At 40.4% G+C, this 22340-nt stretch overlaps 1 protein-coding gene across 1 annotated transcript in view; it reads right to left on the reverse strand.

Moving 5' to 3' along the window:
• Positions 1–22340, reverse strand: part of POLR3A (RNA polymerase III subunit A) — a 51834-nt gene that overhangs the window by 12231 nt on the left and 17263 nt on the right. The window contains exons 9-21 of the mRNA XM_024561181.4: positions 21965–22068; positions 21384–21525; positions 18620–18760; positions 15132–15201; positions 14380–14507; positions 14067–14205; positions 12819–12983; positions 10298–10470; positions 8868–8979; positions 7680–7798; positions 5960–6097; positions 4012–4182; positions 2671–2784 (exon numbers count right to left, since the gene is read on the reverse strand). Coding sequence (XP_024416949.2) covers positions 2671–2784; positions 4012–4182; positions 5960–6097; positions 7680–7798; positions 8868–8979; positions 10298–10470; positions 12819–12983; positions 14067–14205; positions 14380–14507; positions 15132–15201; positions 18620–18760; positions 21384–21525; positions 21965–22068 — 1716 coding nt within the window. The remainder of the gene's footprint in view (positions 1–2670; positions 2785–4011; positions 4183–5959; positions 6098–7679; positions 7799–8867; positions 8980–10297; positions 10471–12818; positions 12984–14066; positions 14206–14379; positions 14508–15131; positions 15202–18619; positions 18761–21383; positions 21526–21964; positions 22069–22340) is intronic.

Genomic DNA, 22340 nt, shown 5'->3' on the forward strand with positions numbered 1-22340 from the left:
TATCCTAACACTGCAAAAATAAATCTCTTTAGCCTCCCACCGACTACCTTGCACTTTGTGTTACTACCTTTTCTGAAAGTAAACTAGTCCGTGGCTCATGGGCCCTTCTCAGGCAGCAACTGCACAGCTCAGTGAGCCCTTCCTCTGAGGGGCATGGCATTAGCCCCAGCACTCCAGAGCAGAGACCACTGAGGGGCTGAAGGCAGTCATATGCTTGGCCAAGGCAACAGGCCCCTCCATGAGGTCATATGCTTTCTCCAAAGTCTGCTCTTGGGACAGGGGTTTTGGCGATGTCTTTTCTGCCCACTGAGAATTTCAGTCTGTATCCTGCGAGCTGCGAGCCCAGGTGACCAAGGGGCTACTTGTGGAGTCCATCACACCTTGGTTACCCCTTGTTCACAAACCCAGCCTTTTCATGCCACACTGCCTTCTTCTCATTCAGAAAGTGTGGAGATACATTCAGCCATTGTTGTACACACAAAGGACTTTTATTAGTTTGCAAGAACTTGAAAATTCTCAAGGGACTCTTTTTAAAGAGAAACTCTCTAGGCTTACTTTCTAACTACAAGTTTGAGACTGCATTTGCAGATACAGTCCATTACTGAAAACCAGAGAAGGAAATTGGAGCTGGAGAGGGTAGTGGAACAATCTCTTCTGAAGTGACTCTGCCCACCAGTGGGAATATTCAAAGGCAGGAACACCCTCTGCTGCCTCTTTTTCCTGTATGTTACTCAGTGTAAAGAGACTCTTTCATATTGCTCACTTCCTCCCCCAGCCCACTTGTCTAGGCATCGTAGTATCCTTCTGGGCAAGCTCCTGAAAGCCCTCTTGTCTCAGACGCTGCCATTCGATCGCCAGGTGTTAAAGGCTGCCCCACCTGTTGGCGCAGGGAAACCGGAACCAGAGCCTGTGGCCAAGAAGACCTGGGGATTTTCATCTGTGAGGAGCTTTGCACACATAGGAGTAGAGAGGACACACCTAAAACCATACCCCAGCTTAGGCGCTAGACATGAGATCTTTCAGCTGCCACCAACAGGCACCTGCTTCCAGTGGCTTTGCTAAAAGAAATGACTTTCCTTACACAAAAGTTAGATATTCTGGAGGTTACAAAACAAAAAAGCTCATTTTGCAGAAATGGAAACTGAAATAAACTACTAAGAATTCAGCTGCACCAACCCATGCATACTACAGAGAACTAACAACAGGGTAAATGGCCGGCAATTAATCACATGATTAACCAGAAGTTAAATCCTCACACACACACCACAGCAATCTGCGAGCACAGGCATAACCTCGGGCAGGGCCAGGGCTCGATGCCACTTGGGAGCTGCCTCTGCTCTGGCACCGAGTGGAGCCAGAGAAGATTTCTGGGGCTCAGACACATCAGTCTGGCCAGTGGATTTTGAACCCTCTTGGCAAAACTGAATTCATCAGATTGTGAGCTTATTGAAGGGCAAGGACATGTTTAGTCATCTTTGTGTCCCCAGGATCTGCACAGTGTGTGACACAGTGACGGATGAACAAGTGCTTGCTGACTAAATAAACACTGCAGGTCAGAAGGTCACCCGTTAAAGCTTGTCAAAGGCAAGAAAGGCACCAGTTTGAAGTGATGCACAGGGAAGCTGTGTTTGCCAGCACTGGGACGGAAATCTGTTGTCTCTGGTGCTGGCAAACAGCTGGGGCACTGCTAGAGTCCACTCCTTTATGCTCAGCAGTCAGCATGCATTACCTCGTTATATTTCTCATAGCCCGTCTCAGTTAAGGTCTTCAAGGATAAACAGAGAAATAAATAAGTAAATATAATTATGCCAAAAAACAAACCACAATTCTAATTTCTTAGTTAAAAAAAAACTATTGAAAAAAATCAAAGGAGCACAGCCTAACCATACTCTTGATTGTCAACATATTAAAATCTGTGAGATTCTCTTTTTCACTTTTCACACCTCAACATATAAAAGGAAGTGAAGAGCTTCCTTAACCAAAAGCATTCTTAAAGTTTCAATCTGCGGTTTTTATTTTTGATATACTGAAAGGATTCATTCCAGCTGATTTTTTTGCTGCATCTGAATCACCAATCAGTACACAAAGGAAGCCACAATGATTTCTATATCCCTTTGCTTTTGGTTATAACCACAATTATAAATAGGAAGGAGCTGCTTGAGCAGGTCAGTGGCATTAAAAAACAAAAACAAAGAAAACCTTAAGGGGACATCAAGGTAACAACTCCCCAGAAGGAAAAGGAAGGTGGGCTCCATAGATTTCTGGTCCACACCGCAGCAGGAGAAAGAACAATTTAAAATGAAAGGTACTAAAACAACACTACTAATACAAATTATTGGGATTCAGAATGACGGAGGGAAGAAGAGCTGGTCCGCAGGATAAGAAAGTGACTGTAGGGTGTTGATAGGGGGTAGGGTTAAAAAAAAAAATTAGTTCTCTAACTAAAGCATTTTTCTTCTAATACAAAAACACTTGTGTAATGGCCGTAAACTAAGAAAGACATAAGATAAATTCTTCATGTTGGCTGGTTAGACTTTGCTGAGTACACTCTTGAATTTTTTAACTAAGAACATTCTTACATAAACCCCTCAACTTAAAACTTCACCTGCTGGCACTAGCAAACAATTTCATGACAGCCAAGCCGGGTGTGATCAGCACTGGGAAGCTTACCTGGAGGAAGCTGTCCTGGCAGCAGAGGAACTCATTCTTCTTCATGATCAACTCAGTGGTCAGGATCAGTTCGTTTTTACTGAGAGCAGGCTCACTCTGACACGGGAAGACTGCCTCAAGTATTAAAAGGAAACAGTGTGGCATGTGAGGGCAACAGAGAAGGGACCGATATCAAATGCAAGAATTTATGAGAGACAACAACCTTACTCAGAGGGATCTTTTAGCAACCTGTGATGTTTTTCCCCATTCAAAACAAATTTCAGACTCTACCTTTACTATGAAGGTGAAAACAGGGTAAGCTCATACTCCACCTTACACAAACACTTCTGGGCTAGTCAGTGGATATTGTTCCATTACTTCCTATAAACTTCGCCCCAACCCAGATTTGCATTAAAAATACAAACTGTTGCCCTGGCTGGTGTGCCTCAGGGGACTGAGTGCTGGCCTGTGACCCAAAGGGTTGCCGGTTTGATTCCCAGTCAGAGCACATGCCTGGGTTGTGGGCTGGGTCCACAGGCTAGGGTGTGCCAGAGGAAACCCATTGATTTATCTCTCGCACATGGATGCTTCTCTCCTTCTCTTTCTCCCTCCCTTCCCCTCTCTCTAAAAGTAAATACATAAATAAAACCTTAAAAAAATACAAATTGTTAGGGGGAAGAGGGTATTGGGGACTAAATGGTAATGGTAAAAAGTACAATAAAGATTAAATTAAAAAATACAAGTTGTTGTTTTAAAAAAAAAACCCAAATATTTTAAGACTGAAAATATTCCTCCACCCTCAAGCTCATGGAACTTCCCCAAAGTTTTAATGGCTACATACCATCCTAATGCACAGGCAGACCATTAGGTACCTGAGCTCTCCTGCATGGATGGTTTGCCCCTGCTATAAACAATGCTGGGAAAACACTCTTGGCACATTTAGATAGTATCTGTAGGACAGATCCCCATAAGTGGAACTATGGGGTCAAAATGCACCCACATTTAAATTCAGATTAGTATCGTCAAACTAGCTTCCAAAACAGTTGTTCTCAATTATACCCCCAGTTAAAATATGTGAAATGTGCCTGCTTTTCAACACCTGTGACTTTATAACACTGGCCACTATTGCACAGAAACCAAAGATCTCTCCTCCTATTGCCATCTGGGCACTAAATTTTGAAACTGAGAAAATATCTTTCCTTTATGTTTGGGAAAATTATGCAGACTAACACAAAAAGAAAAATACTAAGCCAGTAGTTGGATATGATCAAACATTAACTGTGTGTGATTTCCCAAAAGGTACCTCCGTTCTAAAAAAATGTCCTCAAAAACACACTAACCCGATATAATACTAAATCTTACTTTGATGTTGTCCAGAACCCTTTTAAACTCCAAGGGTTCATCTTTTCCTTCCATAGCTGCAGGATCTAAGCCATCTCCCCCGTAAATGAACTGTATAATATCACCTGTAGAGCTTCGGACTGTCAAATCATACTGTGAACAAAGATCTTCAAGGGACTTCACAAGCCTTCTCTAAAGGGAAAGAAGCAAAGAGAAAAAAGCTCACCTGCTTTGGGAAGACTAGTCACATGTGCAGAGCATGAGATCTGCAATTCTAAGTTTCAAGGTTACTAGCCCATTAATCAGATAAACACATTTTATAAGGAATTCCTTAAAAGAGATTCCCCTGACCCCGAGAATAAGGCCAAGAGTGCCTCACTAGCTGGTCCAGTGGGATTTAGAATATGCCCCAAGCTCCAGCACTTTAGTGTGTTTTAGAATACATGCAATTTAAGCCCCATCAACCCCAAATGGCATATACAAACACTGTTTTCCTAGCCTGCTTTGCCTTCCCCCTCTTTTTCCCTAAGGTATAAATTAATGCAATGGCTTTGTATTTCTAAACACAACTTAATCTAGGACCCCTGTGGACTTCCATATGAATTACAGAGGATCAGGTGCAGACCCTCTTCTGGGACAGACAGGAAAGAGAGAACAGGGAAGGCATTGTGCTCGAACCAGCAGGCAACAGCCATTTCTCAAATCTGCTTAGGGAAAACCTCCCACAGGCAGAACACACTCCAGCCAGCAATGTGACAGTGGCCCAGTGATGTAAACAGAAAGAAAGCTTCTTCCAGGCAACTTCAAAACAAAAATCCCTCACACCAAAACTAATTTGTTCTAGGTTAACACTGCTCTGGGAAAGTCATACTCTACTCTAAAAGATAAAGACAAAAGAATGAAGTCAAAAGACATTCTGGCAACAGTGGTAAAGGCATTTCAGTATGTTGGGTTTCTGACAAAAGCAGCACACTCCAAAACTGAACGGGAATTTCCCATCAGGAGATGATTAAAATGGAAGTATCAGTGAGGACACACGAGGTACAAAAGTGGTTACCGGAAGAGGTGTCTGTTGCCCTGAGTCCATGTTTGCCCTGGTGAACCTTGCTTGTTCTGGCCCACTCAATTACATCTCTTGATTATCAATCCTGGTTTCCCAGTCGGCAAAGGGCCATGTTTCTTAAACTGGGATCCACAGAGGGGAGAGGAGACACAAAGCTATAGGAAGTTCGTGGCCTAGCAACTTCAAGTGTTAACTTTACTCAGCGTAGTAAGTAGGTAAAAACATTAACACCCCCCTCCCCCATTATGGAGTACACAGAGTAGAGCTAAAAATTAGACTGAAAAGAAGTCTTCTGCTTGTGGTCTTATGGAAGAACAAAGTAGGAATGTGTTTCCACTCCTCTGTCATTATGGTACCTTTGTGGCAGCCTGAGAAGCACAGTCACAGGAAACCCTCTAGTTTAGCCTTATCTGCCTGAGCCTATTTTCCTAGCACTGTACATACAGTGGAGAGCCTTCCCTCACCAGAATAGGTTCTTGGAGTCCATCAGAATGATACCAATAACGAGTTACACAAATAGTTGCAAAGTGAGAAGCAGAGTCCTCTCAATGAACAGTAGGTATGTGTTGTCATGCCCATTATCATGCATTAGGAAACAGGCTCAGAAGGTTCAGTGGTATGTCCCAGGATACACCTCCAGTCCCCGTGCTCCTCTCACAGAGCCCAGGTATGTGTGGTTCTGGCCTGCTCTCGACCATCTGAGGAACATAAGATCTGAACATTAACACTACCCTTTTTTGTTGTTTATTTCTAGGGCACCTATGTTTCTTAATTTTTCCTTTTAAATACCAAGACAGGATAAATTTTAGCTCATGCACAAAATATGTAAACATTCAGCAGTCAAAATCCACAGACAGACCTGTCCTACCTACTCTGTTGCTAATGGTCTACACTCCTTTAAATTACCTGCATGTATCCGGTTTCAGCTGTCTTTACGGCTGTGTCAACTAGACCTTCCCGGCCAGCCATTGTGTGGAAGAAAAACTCGGTTGGTGTCAAACCAGAATAAAAGCTATTAGCCACAAAGCCTTTGGCAGCTGGAAGCTAAAGAAAGGTAGAAAAACAGAAAAATCAAACAACAACAAAAAGTTCAAGGTCCATTATTCCAAAACCCATTCAAATAAAAAATGCCACACCTTCAAGCTATAAACACCTGGCCAATGCACTTTCATGAAGTGACAGGTTTTAGATACCCTCTCCTAAAGGAGAAGTAATTTGGCACAACCCAGCCTTACCAAAGACAAGGAAGGTGAGGCCCAGCCAGGGTTGATGCTGGTGCCAGTGGTAGGCGAGTGGCTCAGGAGAGGGAAACCAAAGCCTGGGTTGCAATCAGCAGAGCAGGCAGGCAGTCAAGGCCTCCAGAGGGCGCTGCCTCACTGCAGCAGCGGGCTGGTTCCCTGGGAAATAAAGACTCCCCTACAGACAGCCTTCCTGTGGGCCAGGCCTGCTATGTTTATGGAGTTTCATTGTGGGGCACTGAAAATGCCCTAAAACTAGATTATGGTGGCGATCACACAACTACATGAATATACAAGTCACTGAATGGGTACCCTTTGAATGGGTGACTGTGACATAAGAAATGTATTTTAATATAACACCATAAAAAATACATATATATAAAATACTATGTGAAATGGCCAAACGGCCTTTGCTTGGATAGGTCTTTGTCCCTTATAGGACAATTTGGATGAACAGAAAAAATTCCTGCTTCCTTTTTTTGTTTAAGGGGCAGCTGCTGTACTCACAGACATTTCTAGGCAAGCACAGATTTCCCAAAGTCTAATCTAGCACTGGTCCAGGGACTAAGCAGTCTACATGCCCCTGGCCTCTCCTCTGAGTCAGGTTGCCTTACAACTGTGAGCCTGACAAGCACAGGCAGGTACCATTCCAGTGATCACTTATCTGTCTGACCTCTAGTGAATTCTGACCTCGGGCAGAGGATCTGAACTGCTCCTGGGCCGCCTAATACACAGACTATCTATGTATCTGGGAGGGGATGGACATTTGTGCCTTAATAGGAACAACAGCTGACTCCAAAGCCAGAATTTACTGAGTAACCAAATCTACTTTAAGTTCCTAAACTACAGATTTAATACTTGTCTGCCCCTGAATCCCAGAACAACCTTGGCACAGGTTGGTCTCCTTCTGCTTACACTAGTGCCCAAACCACAAAGGTTAATAGAATTCAGAAGTCATTTTCAAGCTGAGTTTGAAAATTCCAGAGAGAACCTGAAATTTCCTGGTTGGTTTAGTGTGGTTTACACTATCACTATTTTAAAATCATTATACTTTTATATAAGTGCCCCCAAAAGAAGTGTACTGATGGAACATATACATAAGGTAAGTACTGGTTTGATTACTTAAGTTGGATGGGAAACTGAAATCTTCCTCCTTGGAGAGAGAAAATATATAAGGGGGCATTGTCCAAGTTTTATAGCTCTGAGTTTAACAAGGCTCCTTGTCCACAACTCAGTTTGGACTGAGTTTGGAATAACAACCCTGAGCAGCGCCTACCCCTATACAACACCTCCTGGAGTTGCTTCGTTGGCAGCCAGAGCTTTGGTTACTTTCTTCTGCACTGCTCATGCCTGTCCTTCAAAGTTCTGCCTGATCCACTACCACTTACCTTTGAGTGTTTTTCAAAGTGAGGCAAGGACCTATTTTCAAAGCCATCTGGCACTCGGGAGCCACTGATGGCTTGCTGTCCCACACAGGCAATCATCTGTGATATGTTAATGAAGGAACCTGGGGAAGGAGGTCAGGAATGCAACATTCATTTATTGAAATAACATTAATTGAAGTGCAAGCAGATCTGTGGGATAAAACAGGACCACAACACAGCACAGCCCCTTCTCCTCAGTAAGTTCATAATATAGAGTAGAGCTATCGGTAATGCAGGAAAAGCAGAGCAAGCCAGCACTTAGGGCTGGAGGAAAGACTTCCAGGTGCATCTTCAAGAAGCAACCAGGTTCAGCTTTTGGAGGACATTATAAATGAGACACAAAAAGGGCTGGCAGAGGGGCAGGGGTGGTTTCCAAAGTATGTGGAAGCGTGGGAAGCAAAGACACAGGAATGGGAATGTGTGGGGTAAGTACCAGGAGCAAAAGTAGAATATTAGGGTGAGAGGCAGCAAAGGTCAGGGGCTGGACTTTATCTATAAAGCATGTGCAGAAATAAGAGAAGCATGGAGGTTTTGGATTTGAGCACAGTATCATGAAACCTAACGCTTTAAGGTAAATATGAAATTAAAGCATTTGGCCCCATCATTAAATACTGTATATTATTTTAAAACTCCCTAGCTTTTCAAAAAAGTTGTTTTATATCTGCAGTGGTGTGGTAGAAACAATAAACGTGTTATGATAAATTAAGAAAAGTTGATTTGAAGTTGCTCAAAATATCCTGAAACTCAGAAACCCACACACATTACTACCAACAAGCTCTTCTAGAAGAGTTAAACTCCCCGAAATGCAAATAATTCTTTTTGTACATACAGGTGACCCTTGAACAACATAAGGGTGAAGGGCACTGGCTGCCCGCACAGAAATCCACAAACAACTTACGTCTGCTCTCCACATATATGGATTCCCAACTGCGGGTCAAAAAATACAGTTTTTAAAAAAGAAATCACTGTGTAAGTGAACCCATGCCGTTCAAACCTATGTTGGTCAAGGTTATCTGAAAATGGTCTAAAAAGACATGGTTTTATAAACAAAAGGTCTATTTGAAGTTATGATTCTTCCATTTTCCAGAACACCACCAGTCAGCCCACGCGGAAAGTAACATAATGATGGCAGTGGTCAGAAAGCACACTCACCTTTGGAGCCACACAGAGCCATGGTCAGGGGGCTGTTGCTCTTGTCCAGCTCCCGGAGGCAGGCGCTGCCGGCGTGATCACGGATCACGGACAGCTCCTTCAGGATCAGAGCCTGGTGGGAGAAAGGGAGATGTGTGGTGGAGCCACCTCACTGGCTCTGCTGACCACCAATGTATAATCTGACATTTATGGAAATTTGAAAAAATTTAAGAAAGATGTCAGATTTCCAAAAGATAAAGGTTTCAGAGCCTCAGAAGATCAGGATGCCCTATATATACAGACAAGGTTCCAAAATCAGTGTGTAAGGTAAAAATGATTAGTAACAAAACCTTGAACAATGCTTTAGGTAGCAATAAAGTAGAATGTACATGGCTTTGTGTACAGGAATCTGACCTATACAATAAACGTCTGCATCTGTATCACTGTGTATATACACAAGCCTAAGTAAATGTTTAAAATGTAAGATAATACTTGTACTATTTATAAAATTTGTCTATTTTTTTCTTGCCAAGAACACAACTGAATTCCTACAAGTTTACCGTGTGATGAGGTGACTCTACAGAAATATTCTAGTCGATGAGCTCATCCAGATTGTTATTCCTCAACTCACAACTTAGGGTCTGAATCACTTAGGAGTCATGGTTCCATTAAAAATGAGTGCTGCTGAGCCTTAAGTAATTTTCTAGGTAGGAAACATCCATTTCTTTCCCTCTCTCTAACACTTCAATGAGATTAAGACTGAGCTAATAAGGGTGAGTACCTTACACAACTTTTTAAAAAATTCTATTCATCAGAAAATTTCTTACTGCTTAACCAGCCTTTCTTTCAAACTTAGGCAAGTTAAAGCCCTTAGCCCAGGCTATAGGGGAGGCAAACCCAGTGCAGTCAGACTGCTGACCCCGGCTGCTTCAGAGAAAAGGCAGGGCTCTCCAGGGATGGTGGCCATCCTGACTCTGGCATGTGCTGGTCCTGTTGGCAGCTAACCTAGTTTCACACATGAGGGAGTGGGACAGTAGTCTGGTATATGACTCTTGACATGAACGTTCCATCTTCTGTATCCAAGTATCTTTCAAAGACCACCCATTTAAACAGCTGCAGTGCTGGCCTCCAGTCAAAGGACGTTGGAAATCGAAAGGGCAGAAGCACTAAGTACCAGCTCTGGAAGGGGCCTAAGCATGATGATGGAACAGTAACAGCCCTGTGTGGCCAAATGAACAGATAGGGCTGTGTTTTCACCACCTAGAATGTGGTGAAAGGGATGTAAGGGGCTTGATCGAAGGCTTTCTCATTAAACAAATGAAAACACACATAAGCAGTACCAGGCTGAGATGAGGCTGAAGCACCTTTACTTCCCACTTCCCTCTGCTCCCTTCTCTTCATCCTGTGAGTATGAAGTGGTTGAACTAACCAACCCAAAGAGCTAGACTCACCTCCAAAGTCTCCTCAGCAGTGCAGCCAGGCTGCTGCTGCAGCTTGCCTGTGTTTAGGGCTTCAATGTACTCATCACATTTTTTGTAGCCAGCATTCAGCAACTCATATTTGGCCTTTAGCAACCCTTGACCAGGTGTGACGTCGCCAATCCCAATTGAGAATCCACGGTTTGCTGTGGAATAGTTGGCAAGTAAAGCAGGAAGAGAGAGTCATGGATGTCAGTCAACCTGCTATATAGAGGTAAGTTTGTAACTTCAGAGAATCTGTCATAATTTAATTAAGTTAAAACTTAGCCTGGCCCAGTAGCTTAGTTAGTGTCATCTCAATGCTCCAAGGTTATGGGTTCAATCCCCTGTCTGGGCACATATAAGAATTAACAAATGATTACATGGATGGGTGGAATAACAAATTGATGTTTCTCTCTTTCTCAATTAAAAAAAAAAAAAAAAAAATATATATATATATATACCAGTCCCTAGGGAGTTACACAATCATGACTGAGATGCACTAACTCCTCTCAGAGACCTTACAACTTAGTGGGGAGCACGGTGATGTCCTAATTATAATATAAAGCAGACTGCCATTAAATACTAGAGAGTAACCCGAGAAAGCCAGCTATGGAAAGTGAATCATCCGACTTCTGGTTCTAAGACAGGAGCATAAGGGCTGAGATTCTGCCCCACACTCCCAAATCCTGGTTTCTTTTTCCAGAAATCATTCCAAAACATACAGAATAAGAAACAAATGTAAACTCCACCTTGACAGAAGTATACACCATCAATAATCTGAACCCTAATATATGTAAAAGTGAGCAGATGAGAGGTGAGGAATAACATGCCTAAAAGTGGCTTCAGAATTGAGGACCAATGGAAAGGCTCAGAAACTAGATGACCAGGTTCTGCAGATGCTAGAGATAGTGTATGTGCTGGAAACAGAGAAACCCAGTGTAAAGTCTGCATAAAATACAAGCTCCTGGGCCCTACCCCTGTGGGAGATGAAAGCTTAGTACACCAAAGACGGAAGGAGGGAGATTCTGGATCGGGGGTAGTAGGTGCAGACAGGTGGGGATGACTGAAAACCAGGTACTGAGGGAAAGTCTTCATATTCCATGGCTATAAGACTCCTTAGCCCCTTTCCCTGTCCAGTTCCCAGAATCCTGGCAGCCAGGTCTCTATCTTTGGGAAAGAGGTTGAGATTGAAAGATGACTCTGAAGAAAACATTACTAATAGGGATATTAGGTAGGTCGTCAATCAGAAAGCTGGTTTCCAGCTCCATTAAGAGACTCAGAGGCCCATCAGACAATAAGCTCCATTTCCAATCAATGTTTTAGTGCCTCACTCATAAATATGAATGACAGCCAGGGAATCAGATTATTTGAGGAAAGTTTTTACCATGGAAGACAGAAGACAACAAACACAAAGAAAAAAGAAACTGAAAGACTATTCAGGAAGCAAATAAAACTGTGTAGTATTCTCTCAGAGTGATAGAGAAGATATATCTGGGAAGCAAGAACAGGAAGTCTTAAAAAAAAAAAAAAAAAGGAAAAGGAAGAAATTAACTACCTGTGGATAAGTACAGTAGGTGGAAATTAAATACATAATAGTAAAAAACAAACAAACAAACAAACAAAACTGGACAAGGAAAAGAAGATAAAATCAGAGAGTCAATACAGGAGCTTCAGTTGGCAATGAACAGAAATTCCAAAAAGAAAGAACAAAAGAAATAAAGGAGAAAATTATCACAAAAATAATACAAGAAAATTTCCAAAAGTGAAGGACACAGAGTTACAGATTAAGAGTTTACAGAGTGCTCAACACAATGAATGATAAATCACCCATGCCAAAGCTGTACCACTGTGAACTTTCAGAATGCCAAAAAAAGAGGATTCTTAAAGCTTCCAGAATAAAAAGAAATTTCCAATACAAAAACTTGGGAATAAAAATGGAAATACACTTTAATAACAACCCTGAAAGCTAGAATAGAGTAGAGCAATAACTTCAGAAATCTGAGGGAAAATAATTTCCAATTGAAAATTCTATTCCAGCCAAATAATCAAGTGTAAGAGTAAACTAAAGGTGTTTTTGAGTAGCAAAAATTGCTTGACCCGTGGTATGCTCAAAACGTGAGAAAACAAAGGAAACTGAATAGTGCAGAATACAGGAAAACATTTGAGTATCTGGGAAGGCTGAAGGGCTGAATCATGGAAGGCCCAGAGGGCTACTGTGAGTGGAATCCTGGAAGCAGCCCATGAAAGGTCCTTCATGTAATACAACCCTATCTGGTAGGCAACAGGGAGCCACTATAGATTTTGAGAAGAGATTGAAAAGCAAATTCAAATCTGCAGCCAAATCAGCCAGTGTATCACATTAATTTCATTAAGAAAAGCATAAATGTTTAGCTTGGAATAAGTACCCTTTTTTCTGTGTATGTGAGTGGGATGGGAAGAGGATGAAACAACAGCAGAAATCCCTAAAAGCACAATAAAGGCAGCAATAAGACGAGGATGCTGAGATACTCACAGAGGTAGACAGGCGCCAGCCTGGCAAGCCGTGACATGGCATCGGCAGCTTCATTCTGCCCCCAGTCTCGCAGAAGAATGTAGAAAATATTGTTCTTAGACCCTGATCCCAGTGTTCCTTTGTCCATGCTACCAGTCATCAACTCACTGTTCTGGATAGTAACGTCTGGGAGGATAATAATGATTATGCATTTAAACAAATAATTAATATGCTTTCCCTCATTCCAAAAAGAATTTGAGGTAGTTGAGAAAGTTTATTCCCAAACTGAAAGTTAAAGCAAACAGAAATTCTCCTTAAATTTTTCTTTGGTTAGGGGGAGGGGGGAAATCTAGTGATTTTTAGAAAGCATGAAAGGCCCAGTTAGTTACCTTACAGTCCTAACTCTGAAATATACTATTTGACTCTTTCTCTTTATCTGCAAACTGTGAATGACAGTATCAAGCACTTGCCATCTTTATGTCATGGGGATATTTTGGGCATCAATGCAATCATGTACAGCAAAGTGCTTTGTAACCAAAGTGGAAAGCACTATGTTATTCACCTAAGATATTGAAAACTAACAGTGGCACCATCATGAAGGGTCAATTCAACAGAAAAATGAAATTCTTTTCTAGAAAGAAACAAAACACAATTTAAAACAATAAATCAAAATATTTAAATATCTGGAAAGTACATTTTCAAAGGAAAGGTTACAAACTTGAGAAAAATCAATGCTCTTCAAACATTTCATCTTCATTACAAGACAGTAGAAACCTTGGCCTTCAGGGAAGACTCTATAGTTATAAGTCCTTCATATAGAGCCTTACGGATCTAGTCACAAGGCCTTGCTAGCCAAGCCCTTAAAGCCGAGCACTTAAATACTCTCACTGTTACACCTGACCTTCATGTCATCAGAAAATTCACTGACAAGGTAAATTGCATTAAATGACAGAAACTAAACAATGTCACCTAAATAAATTTAATTAAAAAAACACAGGATAAAAAAAAAGAACCTAGTCACTTAAGACACAACACATGTGAAGAAGAACATTCTAATCACTAGATCATGTGTCTATAGGATCTCTACCTTTTAGAGAAATGGAAAATCACATCTGAGAGGAGAAATACTAGCTACATTTCCCTGAAGAACAAACCTCCTGCCTAAGTCTAAGGCCTTAGAGAAACATCAAATTTGCTTGCTATGTGAACTTAAGTTATTGGTTACTTGCTTTTCTGACCTCATTCCCCTCTCCCGTTGCTTTAACTCACAGGAATCATTGACACAGAGATCTTCTCCTTTGCCACAGTACTGCTTGCCCTTGGTTCGAAGGTTGGCCCTCACTGGACTGTCATCACTAGGTCTGAGAATGACACTGAAGATCTGTTTTCCCGTCCACAGGGTGACAGGCTGAAAGAGGAAAGGAAGCCGAGCATCAACTGGCCAAGCCTGGTCTCAAGCCCCTTTCACACAACTAAGGCAAGACTACGGTGATCACGTGCAAACCCAGCACTGCATGAGTAGGTCCATACGGGCATATGGGGGTGGACAAATGGACATACACACACAGTTTCCTGCACAAACCTTTAATATTGTAGGAGGTGGGAGGCGAACTTTAATTTTCTCATCCTTGCCAACCAATATTGAAGCAATGATTTGGCAAGCCTTGGCTCGGTCAAAGAAAGTGTCCTTAAGAGTGAGGAGATAGGCACCTAAAAATGTTAAGAAACACCCACACAAAAGGAACAAAACTATGAGAAATCACATTTCAATTTTATTTCATTTTATTTATTTATTTTTAGACAGAGGGGAAGGGAAGGAGAAAGAGAGGGAAACATCAATGTGTGGTTGCCTCTTGCTCGCCCCCTACTGGGGACCTGGCCAGCAACCCAGGCATGTGCCCTGACTGGGAATTCAACCCTTTGGTTCGCAGGCTGGCACTCAACCCACTTGAGCCACACCAGCCAAGGCACATTTCAATTTTAAAATAAATATGTAAGATTACTAAAAAGGTGACAAAACATACAGCTGCTTATTGGCTCTCTCCTCCAACTAGAACTAAGCTCCACAAGTAAAAGGACTTTGATTTACTCACTGCCATATCTCCATTGCTTAAAAAAAGGTCTGGTCTAGGTAGAAGCTCAATAAACGCTTGTTGATTCAATGAATAATCAACCAATACAAAACATCTCAAGTAGGTTCACAGCTACACTTAGTAAACAAGCAACAGAATTAAACACAGGCAATAAAATAGCCTTTCAAGTTTTCACATAAAAGCATTGTGAATGAGAACCAGTGTTCCACAGTCTCTTTTCAAGTGAATTTCACAAACCCACCTGTTAGAAAATCCTGAATAGCAGCAATTAGTGGTTCTCCATTCCTTGGGGTTACAAGATTTGCTTTGGTCTAAAAGAAAAACGAATATAGTAAGTTAGCCATTCTGGGAGGCATGATGCGATCCAAAGATCTGCACTCTAAGGCTGAGAACTGGAAGCCAAAGGCCTTAATTCCAGCTTTGAGACTAATTTCCATTTCCTTTATCTGTTGAGGGTAGAGAAGAAATACCAGCAAGACAGACCTCAGAGGTTCCTACTAGCACTAAAATAAAACACTGAGTGAAGTTGTTTTGGATTCTTGTAAAGAGCTCTACCATCCATCCAAGACTTAACTGTTATTAATAAATGTACTTCTCCAAAAAAATTTCACTTCTATGAGTGAACAGTACTGTTATCTTTCAAGTGAATCAATTCCACAATTCTCCACAATGATGGCAGAACTGTTAAATTTCCCTTAAGACAGACATTACGTTCTAATAACAAATAATTCAACAACAGCATTTAACTAAAATTTAGTGAGTGCCACATTGGGCAGGAAAGGATGCTAGCTGTTCAATGCATAGGTAAATTTAAAGGAGGTTCTGTGTGTCAAGAGTGCATCTGCTCAGCTCTTGATGCAGAGGTGCTCATGTGCACTTGTGGGTACCCTGGGCCTCCTCACCCAGAGCAAAAGGCCCTCCAAGTAGAGACCTGTTCCTGCCTTCTTCTGAACCACTACTCAGAGCAGTGACCCTTCAGTGGGCAGTTCACTTCTGGCTTAGAGAATTTCTCTGGGGTGGGATATCGAGTGGTCTGGGGTGGGAACAAAGTGTGTGCGACTGAGATGTGCACATTTTGGAAAAGTTTCCTGGGCGATTTGGGTTACATTCAAGCTAGAGTCCACCCTGGTCCACGGAGACAGGACTGCTGCATTGGTGCAGTAGATAATCTTCTCACATGAAATTGAGGGGATTTGTCTAGATGGTAATTATGGATTCTTCCAATCCAACATCCTTGAAGTCTGTGTTTTATTGTTTTCACTTTTGAAATCACTGAAGTATGTTGTAATACCAAAATGTCTAACAAAATGGATCTATGATAGCAAATTCAACGGCAAAGTCTAACTGGATGTAGGCTCATAGCTGTTATCACCAGTAACATTCTAAACATTACTTTTTAATTACAGAAATAATATATATCCATTACAGAAAAAAACCCCTAAAAACATAGACCATAAGAATACCAAAATCCTCAATGTGTCAAACTGCCAAGTAAAAAGAACTACTATTTTAAGGTTTTGGTATATAACCCTTTCAACTTTTTGCTGTGAACATTTTTACAAACATATAAGCATCTATTTACCAATCAATTACATATACAACTATGTCATCATTTTTAAGAACCACAAAGGGCTTCATTGTATGGCTGCAACATAATTAATTTAATCAATTTCTTATAGGTGGAAGCTGCCTGTGTTCTATTATTTCAAGTAATTTTGCAACTCTGATTACTTCCTCTGGAGGGCTTACTAGAAATGAGAGTGGAAGTGAGGAAGAATGACTGTAGGGATCTATTCACCCTTCGAGTATAGGAATGCAGGAGAAGTCAGCCATGGCTATCCATCCACCATCAACCACCCACCCATCCGTTAACCATCTTACCCTCTCTATCATCTACCAGTTCCCAACACAACACTCGTCACCACTGCCATAGATATGGATGCCCCAGAGAAAACAAGCTAGTTCTTGTTTCCCCAAGTGTGGCTGTACCACAGGGCCTTTGCATCCACTGCTCCTCTGCCTGAATTACTCTTTCGTTGACACTCCCACTGCTTATTCTCTCACTCCTTTCAGAACTTGGCTCATATGGTACCTTTCTAGTGGTCCTCCCAGACTATCTCAATGTAAAACAACCCCTTTCATTCTCTTCCTTCCTTATTTTGCCTGATTCTTTTCTTCCTAGCACTCATAACCACCTAACATATATTTTACATTTGTTTATTTTCTATCTCTCCCTACTCAAATAGGAATGAAAGCAAGAATTTGACTTTCTTATTCACTGCTATGTTCTTCGAAATTACTTGGCACACAGTAGTGCTCAATAAGCATCAACTAACTCATTTTAAAAGGCCATGGAGCTAAAGGAATAATTCAAAAGAAGACTGTAAATGCACAAAGATGGCCCCTGAGGGATTAATTTTCAAAGGAAAATAAGAAAAACACCTTAAACTTTTCAATTTTCAGCAACAGAGGGTAGATGAATCATGGTGTGTTAACTTGGTGAAACACTGTAGAACTATTATAATCAATCATGAAGACTCTACAGCAAATTGAGTATTTATAATATGTTAAGCAGAAAAAAAGGAAAAAAAGGCCATTTAAACCATGACAGCAGCCATCTAAATTCATGGATTAGGAACAAACTAATTAAAGAGGTAGAAATAAAGAAAGCTGTAATGTATAGAAACTTTACCTTATTTAATTAACTTCCATTATTATGCTAGAACATTTGAATAGGAATGAATTTTTAAAAGTTGAAGATCTCAGTGTATTTCAGCACATAAATTTCTTACAATTATTAAATTCTTCAAAGGATAATTTAAACATGTATATACAATACAGGCTACATTAAATACTTCATTTATCAGAAAAGATATGTCAACTCCTGCCATGAAGAACCCTGGGAAGGGCCACAAATACAGCTCCCTTCCTCCCATTCCCATCAAATCCCCATGGGCTTTAATCTCTTTACTTTAGAATTGATACTAACACCCTAACCCAAAATAGATTAGAAGTATCCTATCAGAAATGGTAGTGTTTTTGGAGGAAGGAACTCTTACAACCAGAAGACACATCAGTTCATAACATAGAATACCAGAATACTGGAAAAGCAAGACCTAAGTCCTAAAAACTCAATAGGTTGGGGCCATTGAGTTCAGGAGAAGAGCCCTACCCAGCAGGCACCACACGCCACTGTGCAATGGCTGGGTTCAGGAGTGAAGCATTGGAACAGACAGAGCCCAGCTGCAAGCTCTTCAAGAACAGGCAACACTTGTCACTCAACAATTCTAGCATCCAATGGCACTCCTTACTGTGAATAAAATAAAATGGTGATAAAAGTCATTACAAAAATGACTATGTTTTTAGTGTGCCCTTTAGAAGACAAAGAAACCTATAATAAACTTTAGGAAGGTTTCCAGTCAGAATGTTCAATAAAATGTATTGGTGTTTTAAGAATCTTTAGCTACTGGAAAATCTAATTATGCAAAATACCTTTTCCAATGGTTACTATATTGCTACACTCTCCTCTCATCTTTTCATAACTGGTACTAATGCATACATCTTCTCTCAGGGATCCACGCTACGGTTGGAAAATATCAACGCCCCCCAGTAAGCACCTATTACAGACACTGACTCACTTATATATACTATGGGGTGTTTTCCAACAGGGCATGGTCCCCTTTCCCTCCTTTTGTGGAGCTATAAACTGGGCCGCACCACCCTACTTACACCCATTAGAACAAGGGCCTCTGCTTTAGCTTCTTCTGTTTGAGGAAGATGAAGATTCATTTCATCACCATCAAAATCTGCATTGTAGGGTGTACACACACACTCATTAAATCTGAAGGTTCGGTGGGGCTTGACCCTGGCCTGTAGAATACAAGAGAAGGACTTAGTCATTTATTCAAAAGCTTCTTAATTTCAAAACATTAAAAATATCGCTTCCTGGCAAATGGAAATTTAGATTAAGGAAACAAATTTCTAGTATGTTCTGTCAAATGAGGTATGTCACTTGTAGACTCATTCAGCAACGCCAATGCACTGAACTTGTTTTAATACTGTGAGGCAAACACTAACATTGGAGCCATGTGAAGGGGCTCCCTCTGGCCAATGACATCAGTTTGCTATTAAAAAGATTTATGGCAGAAGCTAATTAAAATACATGACTATTGTGTTGGCCAAAAAGTTAGTTTTTTTCCATATAATGGCTCTATTAGTTTTAAGCTGTCTTTAACTTCATTTGAAACAATTTTCTCAAATTGTATTATGTGCATTCATAAAAAGATTTATCAGAATTGGTAAATTTTTGTGTAGCCATTTTAATATTGAAAATGGAAGAAAATACGCACGTTTTCTGCATATTATGCTTTATTACTTCAAGAAAGGTAAAAAACACAATGAATTGCAAAAAAAATTTGTGAAGTGTATGGAGAAGGTGCTGTGACAGCCTGAACATGTCAAAAGTTGTTTGCAAAGTTTCGGGCTGGAGATTTCCTGCTGGACGATGCTTCATGGTCAGGTAGACCAATTGAAGTGGATAGCGATCAAATTGAGACATTAACTGAGACGAATCAATGTTACACTATGATAGGGAGACTTGACATACTCAAAATATCCAAATCAATAAAGTATTGGTGAAAATGAAAAATGTATCTTTTACTTTACAGAAAAAACTAGATGGACTTTTTGGCTCACCCAATACATAAAAATCTATGAGTTTACTATGACATTAAAGAAAGGGAAAGCCAAAACAAGTAAACAAATAAAGAACCTAAAACAACCGAGTTGGGAGTAACTGAACACCAACTTTTTACTTCCCAAATCGACAAAAAAGGAAAAGAATTAGGTATTTAGGCTGCCTTTCCTTTATGAATTGTATTTCTAGGTAAGCAAATAGACCTAGTTTTCCAGTACAAGAATCCTATGTATTGAATGTGGAAGAAATGACAAGTTAGAGATTCACCATTTGGTAGCCCTAATGAACTAATGTAGGCAACAATCATAAATGAATGAAATTATTAGAAAAAAGGCTGATGAGGAAGGAACCTTTCAAAAAGACATCAGATGAATTCTCTAATGTTTTTAGTGTGAGAGTGGTGCACTCAGGTAACACGAGCCTCTTCAAATAAGAACTCCTGGAAGTGGCAGACACCACCCATAGTTACACTTGTCAAAAATTGAACCTGAATCTGATCACGTCTTGAGAGCTAATTTCCAGTTTATAGGAATAAAAGGAAGAATGAAGAAACATTTAACTCCGTACAAACTGAGAACACAGGATGTTCTTGAGGACAGATAACCTGGTTTCTTCAACAATGAAATTAAACTTTAAAAAAGGAGGACTGTTCTAGATCAATAGAGACCTAAGACATGTATCAGCTAAATGTTATGCGTTGACTTTGCATCCTGATTCAAACTAGCTGCAAAAAGATTTTTGAGACGCTTGGGGAAATCTGACTGTGGACTGAGTACTGGACTGTTCATTTGCGAGGTGTGGTAATGGCACTGTGGTTGCTGTGTGTCTTACAGAAGTACACTGAATACACATGGAAAAAGGACACGGCATCTCAGTTTATCAATGAGAAAAGGAAGACATACAGCAAGTGAGGCAAAATCAAGAAAATTATTGAATAAAGAGGATGGGAATATGTGAGTTCATCATAGTATTCTTTCTATTTTTGTGTAAATTCGAAAATACTTAAACAAAAGAAATTCTGTTTAAAAAATTGCTCCACAGCCAAGCAGAAGTTTCTAGAAAAGGAATGCTTCTATTCTACCTAGATACCACAATCATAACCTCATACTCATAAACTGCTGCTTTGGTATTTCCACCACTAGGTAAAAGGACTGATGTAACGTGTTCACAAACTATTGAAAAACTGAGTCTACAAAAATACTACTTTAAAAGCCTGGTTAAACACTGTTTACAAATGCTCATGGATTTAATGACTTTGAAGACAGGAGAATTGAAGAATATTTAACAAATTAAAGTTGTATTTCATTTCCATTTTAAATTTCCAAAGAGAAAGAGGAGCTACTGTTGTTGTAAAATTTTATCACCAAAAAAAATATGGTTTAGAGTCTTAATTGGAGGAATAGTGCAAAGGAAAATCTTTTAAGCATTTTAGTTCCTTAGTTAATATGTTAAGTTAAATGGAAAGTCAATTTTCTGCCATATCTATTTTACATAAGTTTGTGTACACATATATGTATACATTTTAGTTTACAAGTGAAATCTTGCTAGTCACTTTCACACTAATTTTCAATTAATCACTGTTTTACTGTGTATGAATATCACATTATAAATATTAAAAACATTGTATAGGAGCTTGACATTTACAAATTTCACTCAATTAAAAAGTTAAAGGAAAATCAAAAGTTATGAAAATCTGAGATTACTGGCAACTTCAATTTCAGAAGTCTGGAATTTAGCACCTTACACACGGCATTCTTTCCAGCCCACAGAAAAGAAAACCAGAAATCTCATACTCACCAAATGCGCCATAATGCTCAGTTTGTGCAGCGAGGGCTGCCGATTGAAAAGCACCACATCCCCATCTATGAGGTGTCTCTCTACGATGTCCCCATACTTGAGCTCCTGAGCCATCTTTTCCCTATTTCCGTATTTCAAAAACCTTAACATACAATAATAAACATGACTTGTGAGAACAAAGTTCCCTCACCAAGTTTCTCTCTCTTTTTATCAAGATTCAATCTCTAATGATCATATTTCACTGAATCTAAGGTGTTTCCAGAAGCCATCAGTTAAACTATGACAAATTGATTGTACGATCAATCAATCTACTAAGCTATAGAAAGCTTAATCTACCCCAATGTGTTTGTTCATTAGATCCAACAACAGCAAATGCTAGGGAACAAATTTACACTGCATGTACATTCATTCGTCCAACAAGGCAAATGACATACGTGAGCCCACTGCAACTTACATGTATTTTCCACATGCTAAAATGTCCCCCAAACTGTACTCTGGACTGCATTCTGTGGCTGAGTACGGCAAGAGTGAACGTGGTCATGAGGAGGTAGTTACATCCAACTAGATTGGGAAACCATTACCTTTTCATCTGCGTGTGTCTCTGCTGAATGAAATTGGCTCCTGGGTGAACTTCAGGTCCATTTTGAACCAGTTTCCTCAAAAAGTTGATGTTTGCTTTGTTTACCTACAAGACCACAATGGGATACTATCAGATTATACCTCTCATACTTCTGCCAATGTACACTGTACTGAACTGAATCTTTACTTTCTTTGTGTGGTTTTAGAAGAAAGGACGGCAGCACCCTGGGCATCCTGCTGCTGAGGGTTGAGTATAATGACAGTGGGTTGGCACAAGGAGCCTAGCTTCCAATCTGCACTTGGTCACTCACTCGATGGATGATATGGTCAAGTCCTTCACTGGCCTTTGGTATCCCATCAGTAAAGTAAATGGGCTGG

Source organism: Desmodus rotundus, chromosome 4 (assembly GCF_022682495.2).
Source record: "Desmodus rotundus isolate HL8 chromosome 4, HLdesRot8A.1, whole genome shotgun sequence".
Classification (NCBI taxonomy): domain Eukaryota; kingdom Metazoa; phylum Chordata; class Mammalia; order Chiroptera; family Phyllostomidae; genus Desmodus; species Desmodus rotundus.